Source organism: Canis aureus, chromosome 1 (genome assembly GCF_053574225.1).
Source record: "Canis aureus isolate CA01 chromosome 1, VMU_Caureus_v.1.0, whole genome shotgun sequence".
Lineage (NCBI taxonomy): Eukaryota > Metazoa > Chordata > Mammalia > Carnivora > Canidae > Canis > Canis aureus.
The window spans coordinates 114,381,951-114,409,061 of record NC_135611.1 but is presented as its reverse complement, the minus strand read 5'-3'; the positions used below and the strand labels follow the sequence as shown (position 1 = coordinate 114,409,061).

Below are 27,111 nucleotides of genomic sequence, written 5' to 3'. Positions count from 1 at the left end.
CACAATCACAGGCACAGCCTCCAGCCCGGAGCGCCTGCTCACACCACACACAGGCGCGGATCTTAAAATCATATATAACCTCGCACGCTGGCCCCCTGGCCCCACCCCATCCTCAGCCACACACAGTCGTGCCAGAGCCACACGAGATCACACACGCACATTGCCTGTGCCCACATCACAATCTCACGGGTGCTCCAGCACGCTCCCCTTCCCCTGCGACCTCCTCCCCTAGGGTCTCCCGGAGCCCGGCGGCTGCCCGAGGGGGCGGAGCCGTCCGCTCAGATATAAGGCCGGGGAGCCAGCAGCTGCGGCTCCAGCACCCCCGAAAGGCCATGGTCAGCCCGCAGATGCCCCAGCTCCTGTCCCGGACGGTGATCCTGGCGCTTATTTTCCTTCCCCAGGTCAGAGCAGGAGTGGAAAGGGAGGAAGGGAAGGGGTGCGACCCAGGGGTCTCGGGGCGGACGGGACGCCTGGGCCGCGCGCCTCCTCATCCTGTGCCCCTTTGCGGCCCCAGGCCCGGCCGGCAGGCGTCTTCGAGCTGCAGATCCACTCTTTCGGGCCGGGACCAGGCCCCGGGGCGCCGCGGTCCCCCTGCAGCGCGCAGGGCCCGTGCCGCCTCTTCTTTCGGGTCTGCCTGAAGCCAGGGGTCTCCGAGGAGGCCGCCGAGGCTCCGTGCGCCCTGGGAGCGGCCCTGAGCGCGCGCGGACCGGTCTACACCCCGCAGCCCGGAGCCCCGGCGCCCGACCTGCCGCTGCCCGACGGCTTCATGCGCGTGCCCTTCCGGGAAGCCTGGCCGGTGAGAACCCCGTGCCCGAGGCCTTACCCAAACCTCTCCGGCCTTCTACCCTCCAACTTCTATGGCCCAACTTTGCCCCCCACCCAGGGACCCCAAATTCCCAAACCAGTAACTATCACCTAGCATCGTACATTCTTAGACCCGTGAATCCTACCCACAGGGTACCCCAAATTTCTGACTCCAGCTTCCACTTTGGGGATCCCAAATGTTCTGACCCCCACCCTGCATGCTTGGGACCCCAAGTTCCCAGAACCTCAAACTCACCCTCTGTAAATCCCAAATTCTTAGAACCCTTCCTCTGTTCCCTGGGGATCCTGAAACACTGGAATCCTTATCTTTATCTTTAGATCTCTCTGCACTTAGGGACCTTGCCACAGCTTGTCTTTGGGACCCCAATCTCCTCTCACCTTATCCCTTCTCACATCTTCCAGTTGGGGCCCATATTCATGACTTCTACTCCCAAATTCCTACCTCCCATCTCCCAACCCCAGAAGCAGACAGGTGAACAGAACTTTGCTTGAATTCTAGACCCCTGTCCTTTGGGCAAGGTGGCTTTCCCTGTCCCAGCCTCAGTTTCCCCATCTGTAAAATGGGATCATCCTGGTACCTTATAAAGGGATTTAACCCTTTGAGGGATTTAACCAGGTATCTCCAATTTAATGTTTACCCACAGGAAGTGCTCAATAGAGGAAGCCCACACTGTCCTTCCTTCCCCGAGCCAGCCCCTCTGGGAATTGTCCCTTGTCTGCCTGGTCCCTGGAATGATGACCACCCCCTAAAGTCTGGCCTTCATCAAGCACCCATCCTGACCACTGTCTTCCGTTCTTTCTTCTCCTTCCTTCACCCAACCAGGGCACCTTCTCTCTTATCATCGAAACCTGGAGAGAGGAGTTAGAACAGATTGGAGGTGAGTGTCTTCAGTCATCAGACTGAAGTGAGGAGTGTGGGGGCTCCAGGGAGTTGGGGCCCGATGTAAGGTCCACGACAGTGACACGTGGCCGTCTGTGGGGTGGAGCATTCACGGGATTGCCCATCTGTGATGTCCTCACAGCTCCCGGAGTGCGGTGCTGGGTGTTGGTAGCCCCAGGACTCTAGGCATGTCAGTGTAGAAGTGTCCTTGTGCCGGACGTAGGAGTCTCTGGCCTGATACCAGGCAAAGGACACTCTTCCTATCTTGGAATCGAAGCCACCAGAGCAGGATATAGCACCTCACAGGTCGGCACTGTCACCATCTGAGTTTGATAAGCTGGGGTACAATGTCAGTTACTTCTGTTTTCTTTTCAAAGCTCTGTCATGACGTCCACGTAGAGGTCCCAGGAGCCCTGTGGGATGTTCGCAGGTTCCCCAGAGACAATATTGAGCAAAGGTTTCAGGGAGGGAGATGGGGTGGTTTTATTCTTAACTTGAGGGGATTTGGGTGCCATGTACAGCTCACAGCCGGGAGGTCTGTGACCACTGAGGCACAGAAAGCTCCTGTGGCACAGTGTCGGGGTGTGACAGCTTTGCTGGGGATAAAGTGCCACTCTCTCGGTATCCGAGGCTTCAGACAAGAAGGGTAATTTGTGGTCTGGTAATTGGGGTCTCTGTCACCGTTTTGATATAGGAAGATCCGAGGCACGGTTTGGGCGTGTTACGACCTCCCTTCAAGGGACTGGAGTTGCCCCTTGGCCATAGAGATCTCGGATGTCACAGGGTCTTAGGGGGCTCGTTACCACTTTAATATAAAAGATTCTGGGGCAGGTGGGGGGTATTTCGGTTTCTGGGGGAGGACTGTTATCGCGATGGCCATAGGGGGCCACAGGGTCCCAGTGGGACGGCGACATCGTTATGGGAGGTCGCGGCCTCGCCAAGGGGTGGCCGCCATCCTCTGGGCGCTGTCGGGGCCTCGCTGAGAGGGGCAGGGAGAGGGCAGAGCGCAAGCTGCGTGGGCACCGCCCGAGTCCGCCGCCCCAGCCCGCTCCCTTGTCCCCGCAGGGCCCGCCTGGAGCCTGCTGGCGCGCGTGGCCGGACGGCGCCGCCTGGCGGCCGGGGGCCCGTGGGCCCGGGATGTGCAGCGCGCAGGCGCCTGGGAGCTGCGCTTCTCGTACCGCGCGCGCTGCGAGCCGCCCGCCGTCGGGGCCGCGTGCGCGCGCCTCTGCCGCCCCCGCAGCGCCCCCTCGCGGTGCGGTCCGGGACTGCGCCCCTGCGCGCCGCTCGAGGACGAGTGCGAGGCCACGCGTGAGTGCTGCGTCCCAGCGCCCCCCCCCGCCGCCCTTGCTCGGCCGCCTCTCACCGCCCGGTTAGCTGTGCAGGCAGCCGGGTACCCCGCCTCAGGGTGCTCTGCCCGCGTCCGCAGACGCCCCCTCCGGGAAGCTAAAGCTGCTGCCCGCTGGCCAGGCCCCCCCAGGCCCCGCTCCAGCCCCCTTCGCCCCCTGCGCCGTCCTCATCCCCCTCCCACGGTCCAGCTACCGCCCCCTCGGGGAAACTGAGGAGCCCAGACTTCTCTCCAGCCCTGCCTGGGCACTCCAGCCCCCTTCCCTCTTTCTAGGGCACTTTCCTAGGAACCCCACACCCATTTCCCATGCTGGGACCCACCCCGGGTTCCTCTAACAGAGGACCACAGCCCTTTCCAGATGCTAGGACCCTTTAAACTCTTCTCATGCTGGGGCCCTTCTCACCCCCACCCTGGAGCTTTGGAAACTGCAGTTCCCGCACCCCCCACCCCCTACCCCTGCCAAGGGATCTTTATCCTCCTTCTCTGCAACTTGCAGGCCAGATATCACTGGTTTCCAAAGCTTGGATCCTCAGACCGCTCCCCAAACTTCTGAATCCCACGGAAGCCCCTAGGACTCCCAGGCTTATCCAGATGCTCCCAAACCTGCCCTAAGCCAACACCCTCCCATTTCGCTTGAAAGGCCAGGGGCCCCTCCCCGAACCCTCATCGCCTTCTCTCATTCTGCTCTCGCCAAGCTCAGACCCTGGGGACCCCACTCCATTCTCCTTCCAAGAGCACAGACTCTGGAGCTCAGTGGCCTGGGTTCACATCCTCCATCTGCCACTTCCCATCTGCCTCTCTAGGCCTCAGTTTCCCTGTGTGGAAACCGAGGGGTCACAATACCATCTAGCCCGGGGGTGGGTGTTGTTGTCACAAGGATGAAACAAAGCAGTGCACAAAGTGCTCAGAAACTTCTCTGATTCCTGTCCTCCTGAGCTGCCCTCATCACTATTACTCTTCCCTCTGCCTCTCCTTCCCCCATAGCGGCATGTCGAGCGGGCTGCAGTCCAGACCACGGCTTCTGTGAGCAGCCCAATGAATGTCGATGCCTGGAGGGCTGGACTGGGCCCCTCTGCACCATCCCAGTCTCCAGCAGCTGCCACACTCCCAGGGGCCCGTCCTCTGCCACCACCGGATGCCTTGTACCCAGGCCCGGGCCCTGTGATGGGAACCCATGTGCCAACGGGGGCAGCTGTAGTGTCAGTATCACCCCCTCCTACCTCATCCTGAGGGAGTTCCGGGTGGCCCCCTGTCTGGGGCTCCCTGAGATCACAACCTGGAGAGGGCTGGGGGCAGCTGTCAGGGGAGGGCTTCCTGGAGGTGTCCAGTCTTCATCTGGGGCCTTGAAGTAGGATTAGGAAATGGGATTGGGAAGAGCCAACGCAGTGGGTGGCACCTAAAGGGGTGGGCATGTGGGTGTAGCTACCAACTGTCCCCCACCCCTGCCCCTGGAATGAGGGGGCACCCTGAGGACAACTCAGGGTGCAAGGAAGGGGGGGGGTGGGAATTTAGGATGAGGGGGCATCAGAGAAGGCTTCCTGGAGACGGGCCCAGGGCTGGGGCCCAAGTCCAATTTGGCCGAGGGGCAGTGGAGCGGGTAGACCAGGTGAGTGGCCTGGGGTCAGCCAAAGTGTGGCAGTGGGAATGAGTCTGGTGTGTACTGGGATAAAGTGGAGCCCAGCGTGGGCTCCCGGACACTGCCGCTAAGGGACAGCGAGAAACAGGGTTCAGGTTAGGGGGAAGGCCTGAGAAAGGGAGATCCAGAGAAGGCTTCGTGGAGGAGGTGGGCTTAGGGCTAGGACCTGGAGGTAGGAGGTGGCTATGCAGACGGAATTGGGGAGACCTGCCTGGGAGCATCTGTGGGCAAAAGTGTAGAGGAGGGAATGGGATCTCTCCGGGCCCCCAGAGCTTCCCCTCTGCAGGGTTGGATGGGCAGATCCAGAAACGCCGAGTGATTTCAGGACTTCCCAGGTGAGGCCCCTGAAGACTGGGAGGTAGGACCGGACCAGGAGCAGCCCTCCATGGTCAAGGTAGGAGGGGGGATGGGATTTTGCTCCCAGGAGACCCTGTGCTGAAGTCCCCTTGCTGCCACCCAGGAGACCCCAGGATCCTTCGAATGCGCCTGTCCCCGCGGGTTCTATGGATTGCGGTGTGAGGTGAGCGGGGTGACGTGTGCGGATGGACCTTGCTTCAATGGTGGCCTGTGTGTGGGAGGCGCAGACCCTGACTCTGCCTACGTCTGCCACTGCCCGCCCGGATTCCAAGGCTCCAACTGTGAGAAGAGAGTGGACCGGTGCAGCCTGAAGCCATGCCGGAACGGTGAGGGGTGGGGGTCGGGGTGGGGGTCCCTGCATGGTCAGTGGCTCACACGGTCCTGGGTGGGAATCTGGCTGTGCTTTCTCTGGCCGTGGCCTGGGAAAGGGACTCTCTCTGCCCAGTCTGTTTGTTCTGGGCAAGGTGGTATCCCTATCTCAAAAATACTTGAGTCAGGGACACGTGGCTGGCTCAGTCGGGAGAGCATGTGATTCTTGATCTCAGGGCTGTAAGTTCAAGCCCCATGTTGGGTGTAGCGATCCCAGGACCCGGAGATCATGACCTGAGCCAGAGGCTGACACTTAGCTGACTGAGCCACCCGGGGGCCCCAGCTCAGTGCATTCTTATAATAATAATAATAATAATTCTCTCCAAGACACGGGGCGTGCACTCTGGGCTGAGTGGTACTAGGGACACGGCAGTGACCCGGGCAGCTCTGGCCGCGCCCTCAGGGGGTACCAGCCCAGAGGAGAAGCCACGCTTGTCCTTGAAACCCAGAGCCGTCAGGGTTAGGACGGGGGAGCGCGGGGCTGGGATGGAGAGTCAGGAAGGCTTCCTGGAGGAGGGGGCATCCGAGCAGAGACCTGAAGGCTGAGCTGGGGAGAGACACGGTGAAAAGAAGGGGAGGCCAGGAGCGAGGGGCACAAGGCACGGGCAGGGGCCGCTGCGAGAGAAGGCCGACGGCGGGAGATAAAGGGAGATCCGGAGCGCGGCCTCCATCCAAGACTGGGCGCGCGGGCGCTCCGGCCACTCCCAGGGGCTGGCCCTGGAGGCGGCGGCGGGGACCCCGAGGCCCGGCGGGCAGAGCCGAGGGTCCCTGACGCCGCCGCCGCCCCCGCCCCTTCCCCGCAGGCGGGCTCTGCCTGGACCTGGGCCGCGCCCTGCGCTGCCGCTGCCGCGCCGGCTTCGCGGGGCCGCGCTGCGAGCACGACCTGGACGACTGCGCCGGCCGCGCCTGCGCCAACGGCGGCACGTGCCTGGAGGGCGGCGGCGCGCGCCGCTGCTCCTGCGCGCTGGGCTTCGGCGGCCGCGACTGCCGCGAGCGCGCCGACCCGTGCGCCGCGCGCCCCTGCGCCCACGGCGGCCGCTGCTACGCCCACTTCTCCGGCCTCGTCTGCGCCTGCGCGCCCGGCTACATGGGCGCGCGCTGCGAGTTCGCGGTTCACCCCGACGGCGCGGACGACGGCGCGGGGGCGCTGCCCGCGGCGAGGCCGGGCCTGCGGCCGGGGGACCCGCAGCGCTTCCTTCTGCCTCCGGCTTTGGGGCTGCTGGTGGCCGCGGGGCTGGCCGGCGCCGCGCTCTTGCTGGTCCACGTGCGGCGCCGCGGCCCGGGCCGGGACCCTGGGCCTCGCCTGCTGGCGGGGACCCCGGAGCCGTCGGCGCACGCGCTGCCCGACGCCCTCAACAACCGCAGAGCGCAGGACGGCGCGGCCGCCGGGCCGAGGTGAGCGGCCGCGCGTGTCCCGGCTGCCTCGTGGGCCCCGGACTGCAGGTGCCGCCCGCCTCGTTAGGCCTTCCCGCCCGGTCCCTTCCTTTCCTCTGCTCCCGGCCTCTTCCCACGGCGCCCCTAGGAGGCTTCGGGTTCTCTCCGTGGCGGGGCGGGGGTGGGGGTGGGGGTGGGGGGCAAATCCACATCTGAGAAGACGAAGGGCCTGGGCCTGAGGCTTTTCCTCCCGCAGCCAGCCCGAGGATTGGAATCACCCTGAAGATGGAGACTCGCGGGCCATTTACGTCATACCCGCCCCTTCCGTCTACGCCCGGGAGGTAACTACCCCCTCTGCCTTCTCCGCACACTGTGGGGGCGCTGGGCGGAGGCGGCCCCTGCGTTTCCCGCAGCCCCCCTTTCCTCCCGTCTGCACGAAGGAGGAGGGTGGAGTCTCTGGGACGTCCTTGAGGCTTAATGGGGTTCTGTCTTGCAGCCCTCTTGCTGTCCTTTGGAGCTATTTCCCTCTTCTCTTTGGAAGACCGTAAGGGCTTCTAGAGGTCTCGGTGGGGAGAGCCGCAGCCCGAGCGCCGCTGTTTCGCACTCACTGGGGAGCGGGAGAGGAGGCACGGGGGCAGCCCTTTCTAATGCCTCCTACTTATTTCATTTCTAGGCCTGACCTGCCCCTTCTCCATCAGCGCCTGGAGACAGAACCTGGATAGTTTTCTGTTTACCTGGTGGTGCCCAGTCTCTGCCTCAGACACCTTGGAGCCGGAGGGGGTGGCCGGGAGAACTTTCCCTTGGGGCGTTGTACATAATGGTTATTTAAATCCTATTTTTTCCTCTCTCCATCTCTCCAGAGACATCTATAAAGGTTCATATTTTGTATCAGCTTTGAGTCCTTGGGCTGAGTGCTTTGGACTTAGGTTGGGACGGAGCGGGGAGATACTGTGTCCTGAGAAGACTAGGACTTTGCTGGAGGGAGCAGAAACACTTCAAAGAGGCTTAAGTAGGAGAATTTAATAGTTCACAAAAATGAAAGATCTTGTGGTAGGGGTAGCTTCAGCAGGGCTGCATTCAGGTACCTTCAGTACCTCTTCCCCAGTTGTGTCTGGGAATAACTTGGTTGATTTAAATGAGGCTTCCTTTGACTCTGGCTTGTCACATGGCCTTGAGGGACCAGGATTAGGGACCAGGATTACGGACCAGGCAGAAAGGTTTATTATGATTGGCCAGGCTTGGTTGTCTAGTGTGTGGTGGGAAGTAAGGCCAGTCAGCCTATCCAAATCAAGTGGGGCACATGGATGGGTAAAGCAGTGTCTCTCCCTCTCCCAAATTCTAGGTTTGTTAATAGATACGAGTATTGCATTGGGTATTGCATTGGGCCGGCAAACCAACTATTACAAGAACAAAAACTCAATAAATTTGATGAGTTAATTGGCTTCATTAAGTGATTCATAATTGGTCAGCACCCTGTCTGGTGAGTAGAGGGGAGCTGGGAGAAGTGTATAAAATAGAAGGTTTTTATAGGAAGGAGGGTGGGATGAGAAAATAAGCAAAAGAGAAAAGGAAGGGTTGTTCCAGGGAAGGTCACCTTCAGGAAGGGCTGGAGTCTTATTGGGGAGTTACCTCATTTTTGGGGGGATGGAAGGGGTCCATGTGATGGATTCCATCATTGGTGCTGACCAGAGAATTCCTGACTGGCCTGTTGAGACATGTTTTTGAGTGAACTTGAAACTGCAATTAAGTTAAGTATTAAGTCCCAGTTTGGTGACAGCCTAAGTGATGCCATTTTGTGCCTGGGCTATTTATTTATTTATTTATTTATTTATTTATTTATTTTTATTTATTTATTTATTTATGATAGTCACAGAGAGAGAGAGAGAGAGAGGCAGAGACAGGCAGAGGGAGAAGCAGGCTCCCCACAGGGAGCCCAGTGTGGGACTCATATCAGAACTCTGGAATCACACCTCGAGGGGAGGACAGACGCCTAACCACTGAGCCACCCAGGTGTCCCATTTTATTTATTTGTTTGTTTGTTTGTTTGTTTATTATCCATGATAGAGAGAGAGAGGCAGAGACACAGGAGGAGGGAGAAGCAGGCTCCATGCGGGGAGCCCGACTCGGGACTCAATCCCGGGACTCCAGGATCGCGCCCTGGGCCAAAGGCAGGCACCAAACCACTGAGCCACCCAGGGATCCCTGTCCCTTTCTTTTTTTAAGATATTATTTTTTAAGTAATCTCTACATCCCAGTGTGGGGCTCGAACTCACAGCCCCAAGAGCAAATGTTGCATGTTCCACCAACAGCCAGCCAGGCTCCCCAAGCCTGTGCTTTCTTTTTTTAACACAACAGAACCAGTCAGAGTGGAAAGAATCCATTTTGGGATGCCTGGGTGGCTCAGTGGTTGAGCTGCTGCCTTTGGCTCAGGGCTGGGAGTCCAGGGATGAGTCCCCCATTGGCCTCCCTTCAGGGAGGGTGGGAGGGAGAAGAGCCTGCTTCTCTCTCTGCCTATATCTCTGCCTCTCTGTGTCTTGAATGAATAAATAAATAAAATCTTTTATTTATTTTTTAAGATATTTATTTATTTATTTATTTATTTATTTATTTATTTATGATAGAGAGGCGGAGAGAGACACAGGAGGAGGGAGACACAGGAGGAGGGAGAAGCGGGCTCCATGCTGGGAGGCCCATGTGGGACTTGACCCTGGGACTCCAGGATTATGCCCTGGGCCAAAGGCAGGCGCTAAACCACTGAGCCACCCAGGGATCCCCGAATAAAATCTTAAAAAAAAAAAAAAGTTTCATTTTACAGAAGAGAAATTTAGGCTCAGAGAGTTTGAAGTAACTACTGCAAAGACAGTGTGGGGTTTGGGGTGCAGTCATCCTGCATGATGCCTTTGTGCTAAAGAGCTTGTAGGATTTTTTTTTAAAGATTTTATTTATTTATTCATGAGAGACACACAGAGAGAGAGGCAGAGACACAGGCAGAGGGAGCTGGATGTGGGAGTTGATCCCAGGACTCCAGGACCATGCCCTAGGCCGAAGGCAGGAGCTAAACTGCCAAGCCACCCAGGGATCCCCAGCTTGTAGGATTTTTGTAGATCCGTGTTACGCTTCCCTGTTTCTAAAAACCAAAATGCAGGGACGCCTGGGTGGCTCAGGGGTTGAGCATCTGCCTTCGGTGTGATCTCGGAGTCCTGGGATCAAGTCCCACATTGGACACCCCTTGAGGAGCCTGCTTCTCCCTCTGCCTATGTCTCTGCCCCTCTCTCTCTCTCTCTCTCTGTGTCTGTGTGTGTCTCTCATGAATAAATAAATAAAATCTTTAAGAAAAAAAAAACAAAAAAAAATGCAGCTATGTTGGCTGCCTGCAACACCCTGATGTTTATAAGGTATCACAAAATAAAACATCAAGAAAGTAATTTAATATAACTTCTAACGTGAGAAAAAAATTCACCTTCCTTTAGATCTAATGGTCTCAGGTCTAGGACTTTATGTGTAAACTTTGACTTGAGCACAAAGCTCTCTGTAGTGCAGTGGTTTGTAACAGCCAAAGGCCGTAAACAATCTAAATGTCTGATAAGAAGGGACTGGTTATTTTAATTTGGGGCCATTTATAAGCAGGATATTTCACAACCCTTAAAAATGCTGTAGACATGCTAATATGAAATTATCTTTGATAGATTTTGTCCAATGGGGAAAGTAGAAGGTACAGAAGAACCCATAGGGTGCTACCATTTGTGTTTTAAAAACGGACTATATGGAGTTCCACTTCTGGCATGGAAGGACCTCGGCGGACCTGCCTGCTGGCACACTGGTGGAAGTTATAAAAACAAAATGACAAACCAACCATTTGAAGCTTCTGGGAATGATCCAGAGGGCACATAGCAAATTAATAAACATTTATTCAAGAAAATCGGGACGCCTGGTGGCTCAGCAGTTTGGCGCCTGCCTTAGGCCCAGGGTGTGATCCTGGAGTCCTGGGATCGAGTCCCACGTCGGGCTCCCTGCATGGAGCCTGCTTCTCCCTCTGCCTGTGTCTCTGCCTCTCTCTCTTACTGTGTCTCGCATGAATAAATAAATAAAATCTTTAAAAAAATCTACTAAAAATTTGGTGAACACAGGGAGAATCAGTGATGGGTGAATCAAGACCCTCTTCTTCCCTCCCCAGCGCTCCCACCATCACCACGGCCCCCCTCCCCCCTCCCCCCGCAGCTCCACAAAACTCCCTCCCATTCCTGACTGGGCTCCCTCTCTGCCCCCAGCTCCCAACTCCCAGTTGGAGGGCTATCCTGGGAAGGGGTAGGACAGGGTGTCAGCCTTTCTCATCCTGCCCCCAACTACATGTTGCTGAGGCTGAGTTCTGGGGGAGCACAGCCACGAGGTGGGAGCGCCCATCTTCAGCCCAGCCCATACTTTTGGGGCTGTATTTTGGTCATGGTATGGCTAAAAATACTGGGGCCCTGGTTGCCCCTCTGCGACTCCCAGGGCAGTAGTTTCACATCAAGAAAGCAAGCCAGGGGGCACCTGGGTGGTTCAGTCATTTAAACTTCTGCCTTTAGTTCAGGGCATGATCCCAGGGTCCTTGAGTCGGGCTCCCTGCTCAGCGGGGAGGCTGTTTCTCCCTCTCCCTTTGCCCCTCCCCACTGCTTATGCTCTTTCTCTTTCAAAAAAATAAGATCTTTTTAAAAGATTTTATTTATTCATGAGAGACACAGGCAGAGACATAGAGGGAGAAGCAGCCTCCTCACGGGGAGTGCAATGTGGGACTCGATCCCAGGATCATGTCCTGAGCCTAAGGTAGATGCTCAACTGCTGAGCCACCCAGGCATCCCTAAATAAGATTTTTTTTTTTGTGGGGGGCGGGGGAGCATCTTGGGTGGCTCAGCGTTTAGTGCCTTCCTTCGGCCCAGGGTGTGATCCTGGAGACCCGGGATCGAGTCCCACGTTAGGCTCCCTGCATGGAGCCTGCTTCTCCCTCTGCCTGCATCTCTGCCTCTCTCTCTCTGTATCTCTCATGAATAAATGAAGTATTTTTTTAAAGATTTAAAAAAAAAAAAGATCTTTTTTTTTTAAAGGGCAAGCTAGGAGATCTGGGGCTGCCGCCTCACCCCAGTTAGGACTCCCCTCCTAAAGTGGGGTCCCTCTGAGCAAAGTCAACCATCCTCCCAACCCCAACCATCCTCCTGCTCAGAGATTTTGTCTGCAGGAGAAGCAGGCTGCGGAGCAGAGAGCTCCATGTCTTTCCGTGGCTCTCTTCACGACAGAGTATGGAGAAGTTCAAGGCTAAAGTTGCCTCGGAAACAGCGGAGGTTGTGGTGGAAGGCCAGAGGAAGGAGACTGATTGATTCTGGCTACTTTGCCAGAGATCCAGGGAAAGAGGCAGCTGGCAAGAGCCCTCCCTGGGTCAGAACTAATCTTAAACCTACTTGGGGAGCTTGGGAAGTAACCCTTCTAAGGATCCCTAATTTGATTGGATCAATCTCCCCGCCGTGTTGAAATTATGAGACCAGTAGAGCAACAGCTGATGATTGGTGGAGCCTACTAGCCAAGCAAGGTCAGAGAAAGACCCAGAAAACCTGCCCAAACCCACCAGCCCAGGATGCCTGGGCGTATCTAAGGCCTTGCGCCTCCCACCCTGGCTCTACACTTGTTTGCTATCTGAAATGTCCAGTTGCCGACAACAAAAAAATGAGCAAGGTGAAGAAACTGGAAAATAAGACCCATATAATGGAGGAAGGGGAGGGAGGCAACAGAAACTGTCCCAGAGAGTGACCAGACCTTGGGATGAACAGACCAAGCCTTCAAAGTAGCCTCCTCAGGGATGCCTGGGTGGCTCAGACTCTTGATCTCAGCTCAAGTCTTGATCTCTGGGTGGTGGGTTCAAGCCCTGTGTTGGGCTCACACTGGGCATGGAGCCTTTCAAACCAAACCAAAACCAAAAACCCAGTAGCCGCTGCAAACATGTTTGGAGAGGGACAGGCAACCGTGAGTAACGGAAGTACAAGCACTGAATCGAGAACACCAACGGACAGGCAGGTGTTATTTAAAAAAGAATCGGATGGAAATTCTGGAGTTGAAAAGTACAATATCTAAAATGCAAAATTCTCTGGAGGGGCTCAGTAATAGATTTGAACAGTCAGAAGAAAGAATTCTCAAGCTTGAAGATAAGAGTAAAAGAGGTTGTGCAATCTGAACTAGAGGGAAAGAGCCGGAAAAGGAACAGAGCCTCGGAGAAATGTCTTAAATGTGCACAAAGCATTTTCTATCAGAGGCCGCAGATAACATGCTCAGTAAGTGTTAGCTCTCAATATGACGCTGGCAGAGAAAAGCCCATTTCACAGACTGGGCAAACTGTAGCCCAAAGAGGGGTAGAAACTTGCTTAGCATCATGCAGGAAATTCGGTGTGTCTCATGATTTTTTTTTTTAAGATTTATTTATTCGTGAGACACACACACACACACACACAGAGGCAGAGACATAGGCAGAGAGAGAAGCAGGCTCCTCGCAGGAAGCCCAATGCGGGACTCGATCCTTGGACTCTGGGATCACAATCTGAGCCAAAGGCAGATGCTCAACCACTGAGCCACCCAGGCATCCCCTCTCATGATCTTTATATGTTTGAGGCACAGGCCCAAGGGTTAACACAGGAAGTGCTCAGAGCTCACAAAGCGCAGTAGGTCATAACTCTTCCTTTTTTTAGATTTATTTATTTTAGAGAAAGAGAGGGAGGGAGAGAGTGCACGTGAGTGAGTAGTGGGAGAGGGGCATAGGGAGAATCCTAAGGACACTCCCTGATGAGCCTGGACCCTGACCTGGGGCTTGGTCCAGGACCCCAAGGTCATGACCCAAGCTCAGATCAAGAGTTGGGACTCGGGATACCTGGGTGGTTCAGCAGTTGAGTGCCTTGCCTTCGGCTCAGGGCGTGATCCTGAAGTCCAGGGTCGAGTCCCTAGTCGTCGGGCTTCCAGCAGGGAGCCTGCTTCTCCCTCTGCCTTTCTCTGTCTCTCATGAATAAGTATAAAATCTTAAAAAAAAAAAAAAAAGTTTAGTTTCCTTCCATGGAAACTAAATTTAGATTTAAATTAAAAAACAAAAACAAAAAAAACGAAAAAAAAAAAACATCCATGGGACACAAGGGGGGGGTTCAGTCAGCTAAGCAGTTAAGCCTCTGCCTTTGGCTCAGGTCATGATCTCAGGGTCCTTCGAGCGAGCCCCACATCTTGCTCCCAGGGAGCAGGGAGTCTGCTTCTCCCTCTCCCTGTGCCCCTTCCCCTGCTCTCTCTGGCTCTGTCTCTCCCTCTCCCCCAAATAAATAAAATCTTAAAAAAAAAAAAAAAGAAACTCTTGTATGATTCAAAATAAGTTCTGTACCTGACCTAATGGTATTGGAGCAATGCCGGAGTCCTGGTTTTGGCAACGCACCATGGTTACATCTGATGTTATTATCAGCTTTCAAGCTGGGTGGAAATTATACAGGATTCTCTGTACTATTTTTCCAATTTCGTGTGACTGGTAAACTTTGAAAAGACAAATATCTAGGAAGCACCTCCTGTGAACATGCCAGGCCTTGTTCTAGGAGCTGGGGATTCAGCAGTGCACAAGACAAGTCCCCATGAAGGAGCTCCCAGTGCGATGGGGCCAAGTGGTGCAAGTGCCAGGACTTGAGCCTGACAGTGTCCATCTGAATCCTGGCTGTGCCGCTTACTAGCTGTGGTTATATGTGTAGCACTTAACAGTGTGTAATTGTAAACTCTGTTTTTTGTTGTTGTCGTTGTTGTTGTTTTTTACTATTATGTTTCTTTTTCTCCAGATAACCCGGTTACCCCTTTAGAGAGCCCTCTCTGCCCCAGGCTGGTTGGAGCACCTTTTGGGATCCTGTAGATTACTGTGCCTCCATCACCGCATCTCTGATCCCTCTGCCTCTTGCCTCCCCTCCTCCAGCCCCCACCAGGCTGCGCTGTCCGTCGTTTGGTGATAGGTATGTTTCCGTCATTGGGCTGGGAACCTAATCACGGGACCGGGCCTTTGCTGATGAGGACTCTGACCTCAGAATCTCGCAGGACAGGACCGTGCACACGGCAGGCACTCAAGAAATATATACTGAACATGTGAATGTTAGCGACAGTGAGAACACTGGAGACATCTCTGCTTCTTACCTCGGAGGTGGGGTTTTAGGGATGGGAATTTTTGGGTGAGACCTAGAGGTCCCTCCCACCGCCTCCCCGGCCCAGAGCAATGGAACCTGAGCACCGGGTGGAACACGATGTCACAGTGCCCCCTTGTGGTCACCTTCCATTTTAGAACCCTGGTGTGAGTGAGGCTCTCCCTGCCGGAGGAAGGAGGACCCGGCGGGGATCCCAACCCCCGTTACCCCGGGGCCCCTGCCCCCCATGAACAACCAGGCGAGGGCCCCACCCCGCACCTCGGCCCGGGTCTTGGCCTGGGTCCGGGCTTCGACCCCCGTCAGGACCTCGATCCCTGTCCGGACCCCAACGCCTGCCCGGGCCTCCTCCACTCCTGCCCGGACCCCACATCCCGCCCAGATTCCGACCTCGGTCCGGACCCTGAATCCTGTCCTGATTCCGACCTCCTCCCGGGCTCCGACTTCCGTCCAGACCCCAGCTCCGGCCAGGACCCCGAATCCCGTCCAGATGACCAGCCCGGCCCAAACTCCGACTCCCATGCCAACTCTGGCTCGGACTCCGACTCCCGTCCAGACCTCAACCTCGGCCCGAATCCCGAATCCGGTCCAGACGCCGACCCCGGCTGGAGGCCCGACTCCCATCCCGACTTTGGCCCGGACCCTGACTCCCGTCCAGACCCCGGCCTCGGCGTGGACCCCGAATCCGGTCCAGATGCTGACCCCACCCCGAGCCCCAGTTCCTGTCCCAACCCAGCCCCGGACCCCGACTCCCATTCAGACCTACGCCCGGACCCCAACTCCCGTCCAGACTCCGAATCCCATCCAGATGCCGACCCCGCCCCGAACCCCGACTTCTGGCCCGACCCTGGCCCGGCCCCCGGCCCCCCTTCCGACCTCCGCCCGGACCCCGACTCCCGTCCCGACCCTGGCCCGGCCCCCGGCCCCCCTTCCGACCCCGCCCCGAACCCCGACTCCCGTCCCGACCCTGGCCCGGCCCCCGGCCCCCCTTCCGACCTCCGCCCGGACCCCGACTCCCGTCCCGACCCCGACCCCGCTCGCAATCCGGACTGCCGTCCGAACTCCAACCCGGATCCGGACCCCGACTCCCCTGCAGATGCCGACCCAGGTCCGGGCCCCCATTCCGGCCCGGACGCCTACTCAGATCTGGACCCCGACTCCGGCCCGGACCCCAACCCCAATTTCATCCCCGGGGGAGGTCGAGGCCGCGGCCGCGGCCCCTGCCTCGGAATCCTTCGGGAGCTCGGCCCTGCCCCTGGAACCGCCCCCAGAACCTGCCTCGGAGCCCACGACGGCGTCGCCCCACCAGGATCTTTCGCCCACGCCGAGCGTGAAGCCCCTCCCATCGGTCACAAATGGGTTCGGGTCCACCCAAGAGCCCCTTCCTGACCTCACTCCACCGGCCACTGATTTCCTGGGGCCCACCCTTGGGTCCACCTCGAGGGCAGACTCCTCGGCCACCAAGTTGACCGATTCCACCTCGGAATCCGTTCGGGTGCCCATCCCGGGGACCGACCCCTTCGCGGCCACCGCCTTAGCCACGTCCACCAACACCTTCGCCCCCGTCGGCGAGAGCTGCTCGGTGGACAAGATCGCGGTCCGAGTGATCTACTGGTGAGGGCCGTCCGCGTCCGCCCCTGCCTCCTGGGGGAGCGGCGCGGCGCGGGGGCTTCTGGGAGGGGGAGGCGAGGGAGTCGCCGGTCCCAGGTTGGAAGCGGGGCCAGAGATCTGTGGCTTCGCATCCCTGCTCTGAGCCGCGCTCATTCACGCTCATTCCCTTTTCCCTCCCGGAGCGCGCGGCCGCCCTGGGCCAGGCCTGTGCGGGGCCGAGCGCGGAGCGGAGCCGCCCGCCTTCCCCGCAGCCCACGCTGGGGGGCGCATTGCAGACGCAGAGCTGCGCCCCGGAGGACGCGGGCGGGGTGATTTCAGGCTGGCCCCTGGGGAGGGCCTCTCCGCGCGGTGAGAAGGAAGCCTCTGGGTGAAGAAAGAGCTGGGGCGGCGGGAGGGGCCGAGTAGCCCGAGGGAGGGGAGCCCGAGCGCAGAGGTCGAGGGAAGGTGGCTTCTGTTCTCACTGCTGATCCCAGCGCTGACAGTAACAGCGGGGGGGGGGGGGGGGCTTGTTTTTCCCTGCAATCCCCGTGCCTCTCTCCTGCGTAAAACGTCCCCTCCTCTCCCCTCCTCTCTCCCAACCTCACTCCTCCCGCACCCCCCTACCCCCACCCCTGCTTCTGTCTGCCCAGGCCATCTCTCCAGCTCTCTCTCCCCAACTCAGTGTTCCATGTTGTGTGTGTCTCTTTCTCCTTCTCCCCATGTTTCCTCATCTCCCCCCGCCCCCTTTCTCTGCCTTCTCCTTCCTAGCTCTATCCCTGACTCCATGGATTCATGAATTCACTAATTCATTCATTTATTATGCACCTACCTTGTGCCAGGCCCTGTCCTCGGCACCAGGGACATAGCAGTGAGTAAGACAGACAATCTTTGTCCTTGTGGCACTCACATTCTGGTGTGTAGGGGACGGGAATGAACAATAAATATGACACCCAGTAACTATCTGGCATCTTAGAAGGCGATCAGTGCTAATGGCAGAAGGCATGGGGAGGGTCACAATTGTAACTGGGGTGGTCAGGAAGGCCTCCCTGAGAAGGTGATGTATGAGCAAAGATTTGAAGGAGGGGCGAGAAGGATACCCGGGAAAGAGCATTCTGCAGCGGGAGCAGGCAGTGCAAAGGCCCTGAGGCAGGCCTGCCTGGAGTATTGGAGGAGGAGCTCCGAGGTCCCTGTGGCTGGAGCACGGTGGGCCTGGGGAGAGTGGCGGAGATGGGGTGGATCCCGTGGGGGCTCATGGACCATGCAGAGGACTGGCGTTTTCCCTGCTTGAGCTGGCACGACGAGAGGGTTCCAAGCAGGGGAGGGACGGGATTGGACTCGTGTGTTCCCTCTGGGCTTGAGGAGATCCTGATGCAGTGTCTTCCCTCCATCTCTCTCCGCCCTCCCTGCTCTTACCCTCGGCCTCCAGCGGCCTCTGAAGCTATGGCCTTCGGGTAAGTAGTTTTTGACTTTGGAGGGGGTGGGGGTGGGAGTATACGACATGAATCTGGAAGGAGGTACTGTTTCCCCCTCTCCCCAAGACCTGGGACCCCATGATCCTGGGATCCCATGACTCCATGATCTCGTTTCCTCTCTGCAGTACATTCTACTGAAAAAAAGTCTGGAACAGCAATTTCCAAACTGTCTACTCTTTGTGAGTGTGCCCGTGGCCCGGAGGAGGGGGATGGTCAGGGGTCCGAGAACCCAGGGGCTTGGGGGGAGCTCTCACTGCCCTTCAACCCCCAATATTCCCTCCCCAGGAGGAGGAGAGAGCTGCCCAGGCTACAGGGGAGTTTGAAGTGTTTGTGGATGGAAAACTGGTCCATTCAAAGAAGGTGATTCTGAGCAAGGGTTCCAGACAGGGAAGGAGGGCCTTGCTGGCATCCCTGGGGGTGGGGGTGAGGGTGAGGGTGAGGGTGGGTGGCTAGGTGGGTGGGGGAGACAAACATGTCCGTGCTCTTTTCCCTCCGTGCCCAGAAAGGTGATGGTTTTGTGGATGAGGCCAGGCTGCAGAAGATTATGAATGTTATCGAGGAGGAGGTCAGGAAAAGGTAGCAGGCAAATGGCAAGCTGGAGGAGAGGTGAGGGAGGTGAGGTGGGGGGAGCAGAGGGGGTGGCGGGGAGGGCACGAGGCAGGGCACTGGCTTGGAGTCAAGGGCACCCTAGTCCCAGTCCTGGCTCAGCCCATCCTCCCAGTTCAGATCAGGGCAAGTCATCTATACCCTTTTCTGAAGTTGTGTCTTCTGTAAAATGGGTTTGTTGAGATGCTTCCACAAGATGCCTCATAATGTAATAAATTTACGTGGGTCGGTGGATGTCAGCTAACTTTTTTTTCAAAAGAGCTCTAGACTTTTTTCTTTCTTTCTTTCTTTCTTTCTTTCTTTCTTTCTTTCTTTCCTTTCTTTCTTTCTTCTTGCTTGCTTGCTTTTAATTGTAAAGCTGTACTATCCATAGCAGCCCGGAGCTCTGCAATTTACAGTTAATTAAAATGGAATACAGTAAAAACTCAGTTATTAGTCACACTGGCCACATGTGGCTACTGGATTGGACAGTGCAGATATAGGACTCAGAAAGTTCCGTTGCTAATGTTGTTTTAAGGTATTAAAGCATATGCACAGTAATTTCTTTTGGGTTTTTATTTATTTTTTATTCAAAAAAATTTTTTGGGGTTTTTATCTATTTACTCATGAGAGAGAAAGAGAGGCAGAGGGAGAAGCAGGCGCCATGCAGGGAGCCCAACGTGGGACTCAATCCCAGGTCTCCAAGATCAGGCCCTGGGCTGAAGGCGGCGCTAAACTGCTAAGCCACCCGGGCTGACCTGGATTTTTATTTTTAAATGTTTATTAATTTTTAAAATTTATGTACATAATCCCTACACCCAACGTGAGCTCCAACTCACAACCCTGAGGTCAAGGGTCACATGCTCTTCTGACTGAGCCAGCCAGGGGCCCCAGATAGTGGATTTTTCCCCCCCAGATACTGGATTTTAGAAACCACTTACTATAGGGGTCCCTGGGTGGCTCAGTCAGTTGAGCATCTGTCTTCCTCCGCCCAGGTCATGATCCCAGAGTCCTGGGATCGAGCCCCCCATCAGGCTCTCTGCTCAGTGGGGAGTCTGAGTCTTCCTCTCTCTGTGTGCTTTCTCTCTCTCTCAAATAAATAAATAAAATCTTTTAAAATAAAACAAACAAAAAACCCATTTACTATATACACATTTTCAAGCCATTACTCATTTAATACTTTATCTGTTGTATATCTATTTTTTATAAAAAGTTTTCACCTTTTTGGGGTACAAGTGATGTGTAAGAGATAGTATGTTGATGAGTTTTAACATATGAATGTACCTGTGAAACCACCAGGCACCCCAGATACCCCTACATTTTCTGGATTTTTTGATTTTTTTAAAAAACATTTTATTTATTTAAGAGAGAGGGAGAGAACAAGCAGGGGGAGGAGCAGAGGGAGAGGGACAAGCCAGCTCCCCGCTGCGCAGGTAGCCAGACATGGGGCCCTGACCCCAGGACCTGAAATCATGACTTGAGCTGAGCAAGACACTTAACTGACTGAGCCACCCAGGCTCATTTCTAGACTTCTCATTTTCTAGACTTCTCATTTTCTAGACTTCTTACATAAATGGAGGTGATAATGGTTTTAAACATATTTGTTGGAAAATTTTAGACATATACACTAGTTCAGAGATGAGTATAATGAGTTCCACGTACTCACCAACCAGGTCTATTATCAACCTACACTCTCCACTGTTTTCCTCCCTGCTTTTGTGTGTGTGTGTGTGTGTGTGTGTGTGATGGTAGTATGAAGATATATTCCAACCTCACGTTATTCCACCTGTAAATACTTCGGTATGTATCTCTAGTAAGTTTTTAAAAAATATTTTATTTATTTATTCACGAGAGACACAGGCAGAGGGAGAAGCAGGCTCCATGCAGGGAGCCTGATGTGGGACTCGATCCTGGGACCCCAGGATCACACCCTAAGCTGAAGGCAGACGCTCAACCGCTGAGCCACCCAGGGATCCCTAATGAATAAGTTTTTAAAACAGAAGTACAGGGGCAGCCCTGGTGGCTCAGCGGTTGAGCACTGCCTTTGCCGGGACATGCTCTTGGAGACATGGGATCGAGTCCTGTGTCGGGCTCCCTCCATGGAGCCTGCTTCTCCCTCTGCCTGTGTCTCTCATGAATAAATAAAAAAATGAAATAAAACAGAAGTACAAAGCCATTCTCACACCCAATAGAAACTTTAATTAATTAAATTATTTTCTGGGATCCCTGGGTGGCTCTGCGGTTTGGCGCCTGCCTTTGGCCCGGGGCGTGATCCTGGAGACCCTGGATCGACTCCCACGTCGGGCTCCCGGTGCATGGAGCCTGCTTCTCCCTCTGCCTGTGTCTCTGCCTCTTTCTCTCTCTCTGTGTGTGACTATCATAAATAAATAAAAATTTATTTTAAAAAATTAAATTAATTTCTTTATTAAAGTTAAATCAATTAATTAGTTAAAATTAATTTAAAAGATTTTAGTTAGTTATTTGATAGAGAGAGAGAACACAATCAGGGACATTAGGCAGAGGGAGAGGGAGAAGCAGGCTCCTGCCAAGCAGGGAGCCTGGTGTAGGGCTCGATCCCAGCACCCTGGAATCATGACCTGAGCCAAGGGTAGATGCTTAACCAACTGATACCCCCAGGTGCCCTATATTTATTATTTATTTATTTATTTATTGATTGATTGATTCATTCATTCATTAGAGACACAAAGAGAGAGAGAGAGAGGCAGAGACACGGGAGGGAGAAGCAGGTTCCATGCAGGGAGCCCGACGCGGGACTCGATCCTGGGTCCCCAGGATCACACCCTGGGCCCAAGGCAGCGCTGAACTGCTAAGACACCCGGGCTGCCCTATTTTATTTATTTTTAGGTAGGTTTCCTGCCCAACATGGGGCCTGCACTCATGACACTGAGACCAAGAGTTGCATTCTATATCAAGTGAGCCAGCCCCTCAAAATTTAAACAAATTAAAAAAATTTTAATGTCATCTAATACTACTCAAGTGTCTCAAAAATATCTTTTTAGGGCAGCCCCAGTGGCGCAGCAGTTTAGCGCTGCCTGCAGCCGGGGGTGTGATCCTGGAGACCCAGGATTGAGTCCCTCGTCGGGCTCCCTGCATGGAACCTGCTTCTCCCTCTGCCTGTGTCTCTGCCTCTCTCTCTCTCTGAATAAATAAATAAATAATCTTAAAAAAAATTAAAAAAATATCTTTTTAGAGGTGGTTTGAGAATCAGGATCCAGACAATGTCCACATTGTATGTTAGTTGTTGTTGTTGTTTTAAGATTTTATTTATTCATGAGACTCACAGAGAGAGAGAGGCAGAGACACAGGCAGAGGGAGAAGCAGGCTCCATGCAGGGAGCCCGACAACGTGGGACTCCATCCCAGGACTCCAGGATCAGGCCCTGGGCCGAAGGCGGCTCTAAACTGCTGAGTCACCTGGGCTGCCCCCCCCCTCCTTTTTTTAAATTACAAACAGGGTTTGGACCCCTATTATGTGCCAGGCTCTGACTAGGTCTTTGTTCAAGCAGCCATGCTGGGGTGGGGGCAGGGCAGGCAGAGGAGAGGCCTGTGTCTCACATCTGCCAATAAGCAGAATACTATAGTGGTTGTGCATGCAGCTTCCAGGGGCACAGCGACTTAGGTTCAAACCCTGGATCCACCAGCCACACAAGGCTGAAGCAAATGATATTAGATGTTGTGAATTAAAGACCTGTCAAAACCCTTCTTCAGTAAGTGATGACTGTTGTTATTGGAATAAGTCGTGACTGTTTTTACTGAAGCAGAGAAACCAGTTCAAATTGGCTTAAGAGAAAAAAATCGGCTCATGAGAATAAAAATCTAGAGGCTTCCTGCAGCTTCAGGCATAACTTGATCCAGGCACCAAAACATAGTCATTGGGAATCTGATCCTCCCTTACTCTGTGTTCTGTTTTTTCCCCTGGGCCAACTTTATTCTCAGACTGGCTCCTCCTCCTGGTGGCATAAATCCTGAAGAAAGTTCCCATTGGAAAACAAAGAAAGAAAGAAAAAAAAATCATAAAAAAAACTTCGTTCCCACTGGCCTGGATTAGGTCACATGTTCATCCCTGAACCAATCACTGAGGCCCAAGGGAACATAGTACACCTGATGGACATGGCAAATCCGGAGGGTGGATAATGGCTAAGTCAGTGCCGTGTGGCTTCAGTCCCAGCTCTGCTATTTATTGGCTGTGTGACTTAAGGCTGTCACCTCTCTCTGCCTCGGGGACCTCCTCTGTAAAGCAGAAACTACGGGGGCCTTTACCTTCTTGGATTTCATTCTACCCAACAAACACTTGCTGAGAACCTACTGTGTGTGTTCTAGGTGGTGGGGACGATAGGACCTCGGCCCTAGTGAAGCTGGTAGTCTAGTGGTGGGGACGGACAACCAACAAGACGCCAGGCAGACGGAAGATAAAAATAAGGAGTGAGAAGAGAAGAAAGCAAGAAAGGAGCGGGCGGGTGCTGGGAGTTCTTTGCAATCCGAGATTGGGTGGTCAGGGAAGACCTTTTGGGGAAGAGGGTATTTAAACACTTGAGGGGGTGCCTGGGTGGCTCAGCGGGTTGAGCGTCTGCCTTCGGCTCAGGTTGTGATACCGGGGTCCTGGGATCCAGCCCCATATGGGCTCCCCCCTCAGCAGGGAGTCTGCTTCTCCCTCGGCCCCTCCCTTCCCCCACTCGTGCTCTCTCTCACTCAATAACAGAAAAAAAAAAATCTTTTAAACACTTGAAAGAAGTAAGGGGTGGGACCGTGCGGCTATCTGGCGGAAAGTATTCCAGGCAGAGGGAGCAGCAAGTACAAAGGGCCTGTGGTAGGACTGTGTCCTGTGTATTGAGAAATGGCAAGGAGACTCAAGGGGGGAGTGTTAGGACGGTGCCTGACGCATAGGAAACCCCAACATAAAGGCTGTTTTTGATGGTGTCGTTATTTTAAATAACCACTATTTATTGTATCTCAGAAAAATTTCTCTTTCTCCATTTCAGGAGCCTCAGCGGGATGCCGAGAAGGGCTGAAATGTTGCCAAGTCAGGTCCTTCTCTGATGGGGGCTGGGGCTGGGGCGGGTCGGGGAGGGGGACAGGGAAATACATACAGTCTGCCCCCCTGCATCCTGGGCTGCCCGCGTCTAGTGTTGGCACCCCGTCCCCCCAGGTGTGTGGCCGTCGCCTGCTCCTGGGCTCCCAGCATCGCCAGCGGCCTGGACTGGGTGATGGTGGCGGGGAGCAGGGGCAGCTGTGAAGAGAAGCCTTGCCCTGTTGCTCCCCAGGTTTGCACCCTGTCATCTGGCCTCAACTCCTCGTGCTCTCAGGTCCGTTTCTCCCTTGGCAGCTTCTCCATTTCCCATCCCTGGCTTGGGATACATTTGGAAAATTTCTAGTCTTAGTGGTATTCTTTTAGGGGGTGGGACAGAAATGGGGGTTGTGGCAGGTGTCAAACCCTCGACGTCCCAAACTTCTTTATACCCTGGAGCCCGCATTCTCGAACCCCAATGTTGGGAGGCGTCTCGGCGACCAGGACGGGGAGGGTGGAGGGCCACTTGTGGATTTATGGGACAGGGATGGGCCCCCCACTCTGCACTGGTGCCATGGGGTCACTGGGCACGTGCCAAGAGGTCACTGCAAGGTGTGGGAGTCAGACCTTTGCTGCCTAATTACTGTGACCTCCAATAAGGGACACCACCTCTGGGAGCCTTAGTTTCCTCCTCTGTAAAGTGGGCATCACACCACTATTTTTTTTTTTTTTTATTCATGATAGTCACACACACACACACACACACACACATAGAGAGGCAGAGACAGAGGCAGAGGGAGAAGCAGGCTCCATGCACCGGGAGCCCGACGTGGGATTCGATCCCGGGTCTCCAGGATCGCGCCCTGGGCCAAAGGCAGGCGCCAAACTGCTGCGCCACCCAGGGATCCCCACACCACTATTTAATCGTGGAATTCCCAAGGCCTGGCACAGAATAAGTAGGTTTCAGTTGGGGTGCTCCTCTCTGCAAGTGACAGCAAGCCAGACCACCAGTGGCTCACCCAATAGGACAAATCAGTTGTTTTCCTTATGAACTGGTAAGAGGGGCTGGAGCTGGCTGGCTGTCCAGCGATGCCATCAGAGACCCAGTCTTTCTGGATTTCTTTTTTTATTTTTTAAAGATTTTATTGATTTATTCATGAGTGACAGAGAAAAGAGAGAGAGGGAGAGAGAGGCAGAGGCAGAGGCAGAGGCAGAGGGAGAAGCAGGCTGCCTGCAGAGCAGAGCCGGATGTGGGACTCGATCCCAGGACTCCGGGATCACGACCTGAGCCAAAGGCAGATGCCCAACCCCTGAGCCACCCAGGTGTCCCCTATATTTCTTTTCTGCCATGAAAAGAAGTGTTGGCTTTGGGGCCCCCCATCTGGGGCTTTGGGGCTCACACACACTGTTTCATTGTTGCATCTCTACCCATTATGTGTGTATTGTAGACGGAAGAAGGTTGAACAAGGAAGCACCCCCCCCGCCCCCAGTCTTCTGCTGTGATGCCAGGACAGTGCCCTGCCCCCTGCCCCTCTGCACCCCCTCAACCTCACCTCCCTGGCCTCCCCTCCAGGTTGCCGGCTCCTGCTCCTTCTCCCGATCTCCTCATTGATAATGCTCACAATTTCCTGCAGCCTGGCCTCATCCCCCAAGCCATCACCTTTCTGGGCACAGAGGAGAAAGAACACGGACATGTTTCTCTCCCTCCAACCCCCCCCCCCATCCCACCCACTCTCCATGTCAGATCACCTTTTCAAACACTTCAAACTCCCCTGCCGCCTGGGCGGGTCTGTCCTCCTCCCGGGGAGGGAATGGTGGGCGGGTGGAGGGGAGAAGGGGAAACCTCACGGTTGGGCTCAGCACGGGGTTTGGCTCCAATGAACAGGATGGAACAGGATGGAACAGGATCTGCCCCAGCACAGTGGCTGCCGTGGCGGCGGCTGGAGGGAGGTCGGACACGCCGCCCGGACTTCCACAGTGAAGCTCTGCACCTCTCCTGAGTCTGGACTCTGTTCCCGGCAGCAATTAGCAGGTGCAGCTCATGGGCAGACCGGAAAACCCTAAAACCGACCAGTTAAAAGCACAGACCCTGGAGCCAAATCCCTGCCTGGATTTGAATCCTGGCTTTGCCACTTCCTGGCTCTGGCATGGCTCTCCATGGCTCTCCCTGTGCCTCAGTGGCTCCATCTGTAAAATGGGGAACATAATAGCACTTAGCTCCTAGGGCTGTTGAAAAGAGTCAACAAGTTAAATATGTGAAAATCTCGGAAGATGCACAGGAGCCATGTGAAGGTTAAATCTCTTAGGGTGTATTTATCTGCTTGAAAGAACAGAAGTCCTGCCCAGCTCCTGTAAGCAGAGAATCCGGGGGCCGTGTGTCTGCGGAGCCCAGGACTGGTGCTTCAGTAAATTCAGAACATTCTCATGCTGTCCACAACCCCACACGCAGACACGAAGTGACAACCGTGAGAGACACCTTCATGGCCCTTGTTTGTCCAATCTATTTCCCCACCTTCATTTGTGTGCCTTTCCCTGCACCAGAGATGAGCTACTAGCTTTCTTAAGATTTTATTTATTTATGAGAACACACAGAGAGAGGCAGAGACACAGGCAGAGGGAGAAGCAGGCTCCACGCAGGGAACCCGATGCGGGACTCGATCCCAGGAGCCCAGGATCAAGCCCTAAGCCGGAGGCAGGCACAACTGCTGAGCCACCCAGGTGCCCCAAGATGTTAGCTTTTCTCAGCTGGTAAAAGCCCTGGTCTTGGGCTACGGTACAGAGGATGCCCCCCCGTCCATTGATTTATCCCTTTCTGGTGACATCAGCCCTCCAAGCTTGGTGTCTCCAGCCACAAAATGAAGACAAAGACTTGGCCATCCCAGTTGTGGCAGAGACCACTAGGTGTCCCTCCGTATCTCTCCTCCCTTACTCCCAGATAGCCCCCAGAGGAAGACTACAGTTCCCAGCCTCCTTTGCCACTAGGTGTGGCCACAGGACCAAGTTTGAATGATAGGAAGTGATCAGAAGTGATATGTGCAGTTTTGGGGTTGTGCTCGTAAGAGAAGGGGTGCCATCCAACCTTCTGTATTGAATGTGGAATTTGATGGTGCGCCATCTTGGTATGAGACAGGGAACATTCCATGGGGGTGGAGTTGGGAGGATGGAGCAACAATAGGGAAGGGGCTTGGGATCCTTTGGTGGAGTTGCCAGAAATGGACCGTTACAGGAGGGAAAAGTAAGCTTTCTTGTTTAAGATGCTGCTATTTTGGGTCTCTGTCACACACTGTCAAACCTGAATCATAACAAATGCCCCAGGATTGGGAGGATGTGATGCACGAGTTAGAGCAATGGGTGAGCCAGAAGGTTCAACTGTAGGGTTTTTGTTTTTTTACTATGTCATAAGATAAATGTAAGATTTCATAGTAAGGTAGTAAGTACTTTAATAAAATATTTACTTTTTAAAAAATATTTTGTTTATTCATGAG

The 27,111-nt window shown here is 54.8% G+C and overlaps 2 protein-coding genes and 1 long non-coding RNA gene across 9 annotated transcripts; 2 read left to right on the top strand and 1 right to left on the bottom strand.

The window, feature by feature from the left end:
• The first annotated feature begins 15 nt into the window (after positions 1-15).
• DLL3 (delta like canonical Notch ligand 3) lies at positions 16-14,924 on the top strand. Its single transcript, XM_077852066.1, has 9 exons — positions 16-401; positions 515-796; positions 1,649-1,703; positions 2,771-3,013; positions 4,035-4,249; positions 5,147-5,369; positions 6,216-6,807; positions 7,043-7,127; positions 14,604-14,924. Exons 1-9 carry the CDS (start codon positions 333-335, stop codon positions 14,622-14,624), a joined length of 1,785 nt encoding a protein of 594 aa, XP_077708192.1. The 5' UTR covers positions 16-332; the 3' UTR covers positions 14,625-14,924.
• Positions 11,874-15,837, bottom strand: LOC144286061 (uncharacterized). Its single transcript, XR_013354160.1, has 2 exons — positions 14,658-15,837; positions 11,874-13,817 (listed from the first exon to the last, which is right to left on the bottom strand). It is a non-coding gene; the product is annotated as an uncharacterized LOC144286061 (long non-coding RNA).
• On the top strand, positions 15,091-26,894 carry SELENOV (selenoprotein V). Of its 7 annotated transcripts, none has more exons than XR_013354146.1 (8): positions 15,091-16,568; positions 17,971-17,995; positions 18,142-18,195; positions 18,302-18,376; positions 18,519-18,592; positions 23,601-23,646; positions 23,768-23,924; positions 25,200-26,894. XR_013354146.1 is itself a non-coding variant. In XM_077852007.1 (8 exons), the coding sequence occupies exons 1-8, from the start codon at positions 15,184-15,186 to the stop codon at positions 25,605-25,607; spliced, it is 1,797 nt and encodes a 598-aa protein (XP_077708133.1). In that variant the 5' UTR covers positions 15,091-15,183; the 3' UTR covers positions 25,608-26,894. The 7 variants fall into 7 exon arrangements, 4 of the variants coding, with proteins under 4 accessions (XP_077708133.1, XP_077708156.1, XP_077708142.1 ...); XM_077852007.1 differs by having other exon boundaries at positions 23,883-23,924; positions 25,512-26,894; XM_077852030.1 differs by having other exon boundaries at positions 23,883-23,924.
• The last annotated feature ends 217 nt before the right edge of the window (positions 26,895-27,111 follow it).

Coding starts and splice junctions, on each gene's coding strand:
- DLL3 (XM_077852066.1), top strand. CDS start 333: ATGGTCAGCCCGCAGATGCCCCAGCTCCTGTCCCGGACGGTGATCCTG. Junction 402..514: donor CGCTTATTTTCCTTCCCCAG/GTCAGAGCAGGA, acceptor TTGCGGCCCCAG/GCCCGGCCGGCAGGCGTCTT. Junction 797..1,648: donor CCTTCCGGGAAGCCTGGCCG/GTGAGAACCCCG, acceptor TCACCCAACCAG/GGCACCTTCTCTCTTATCAT.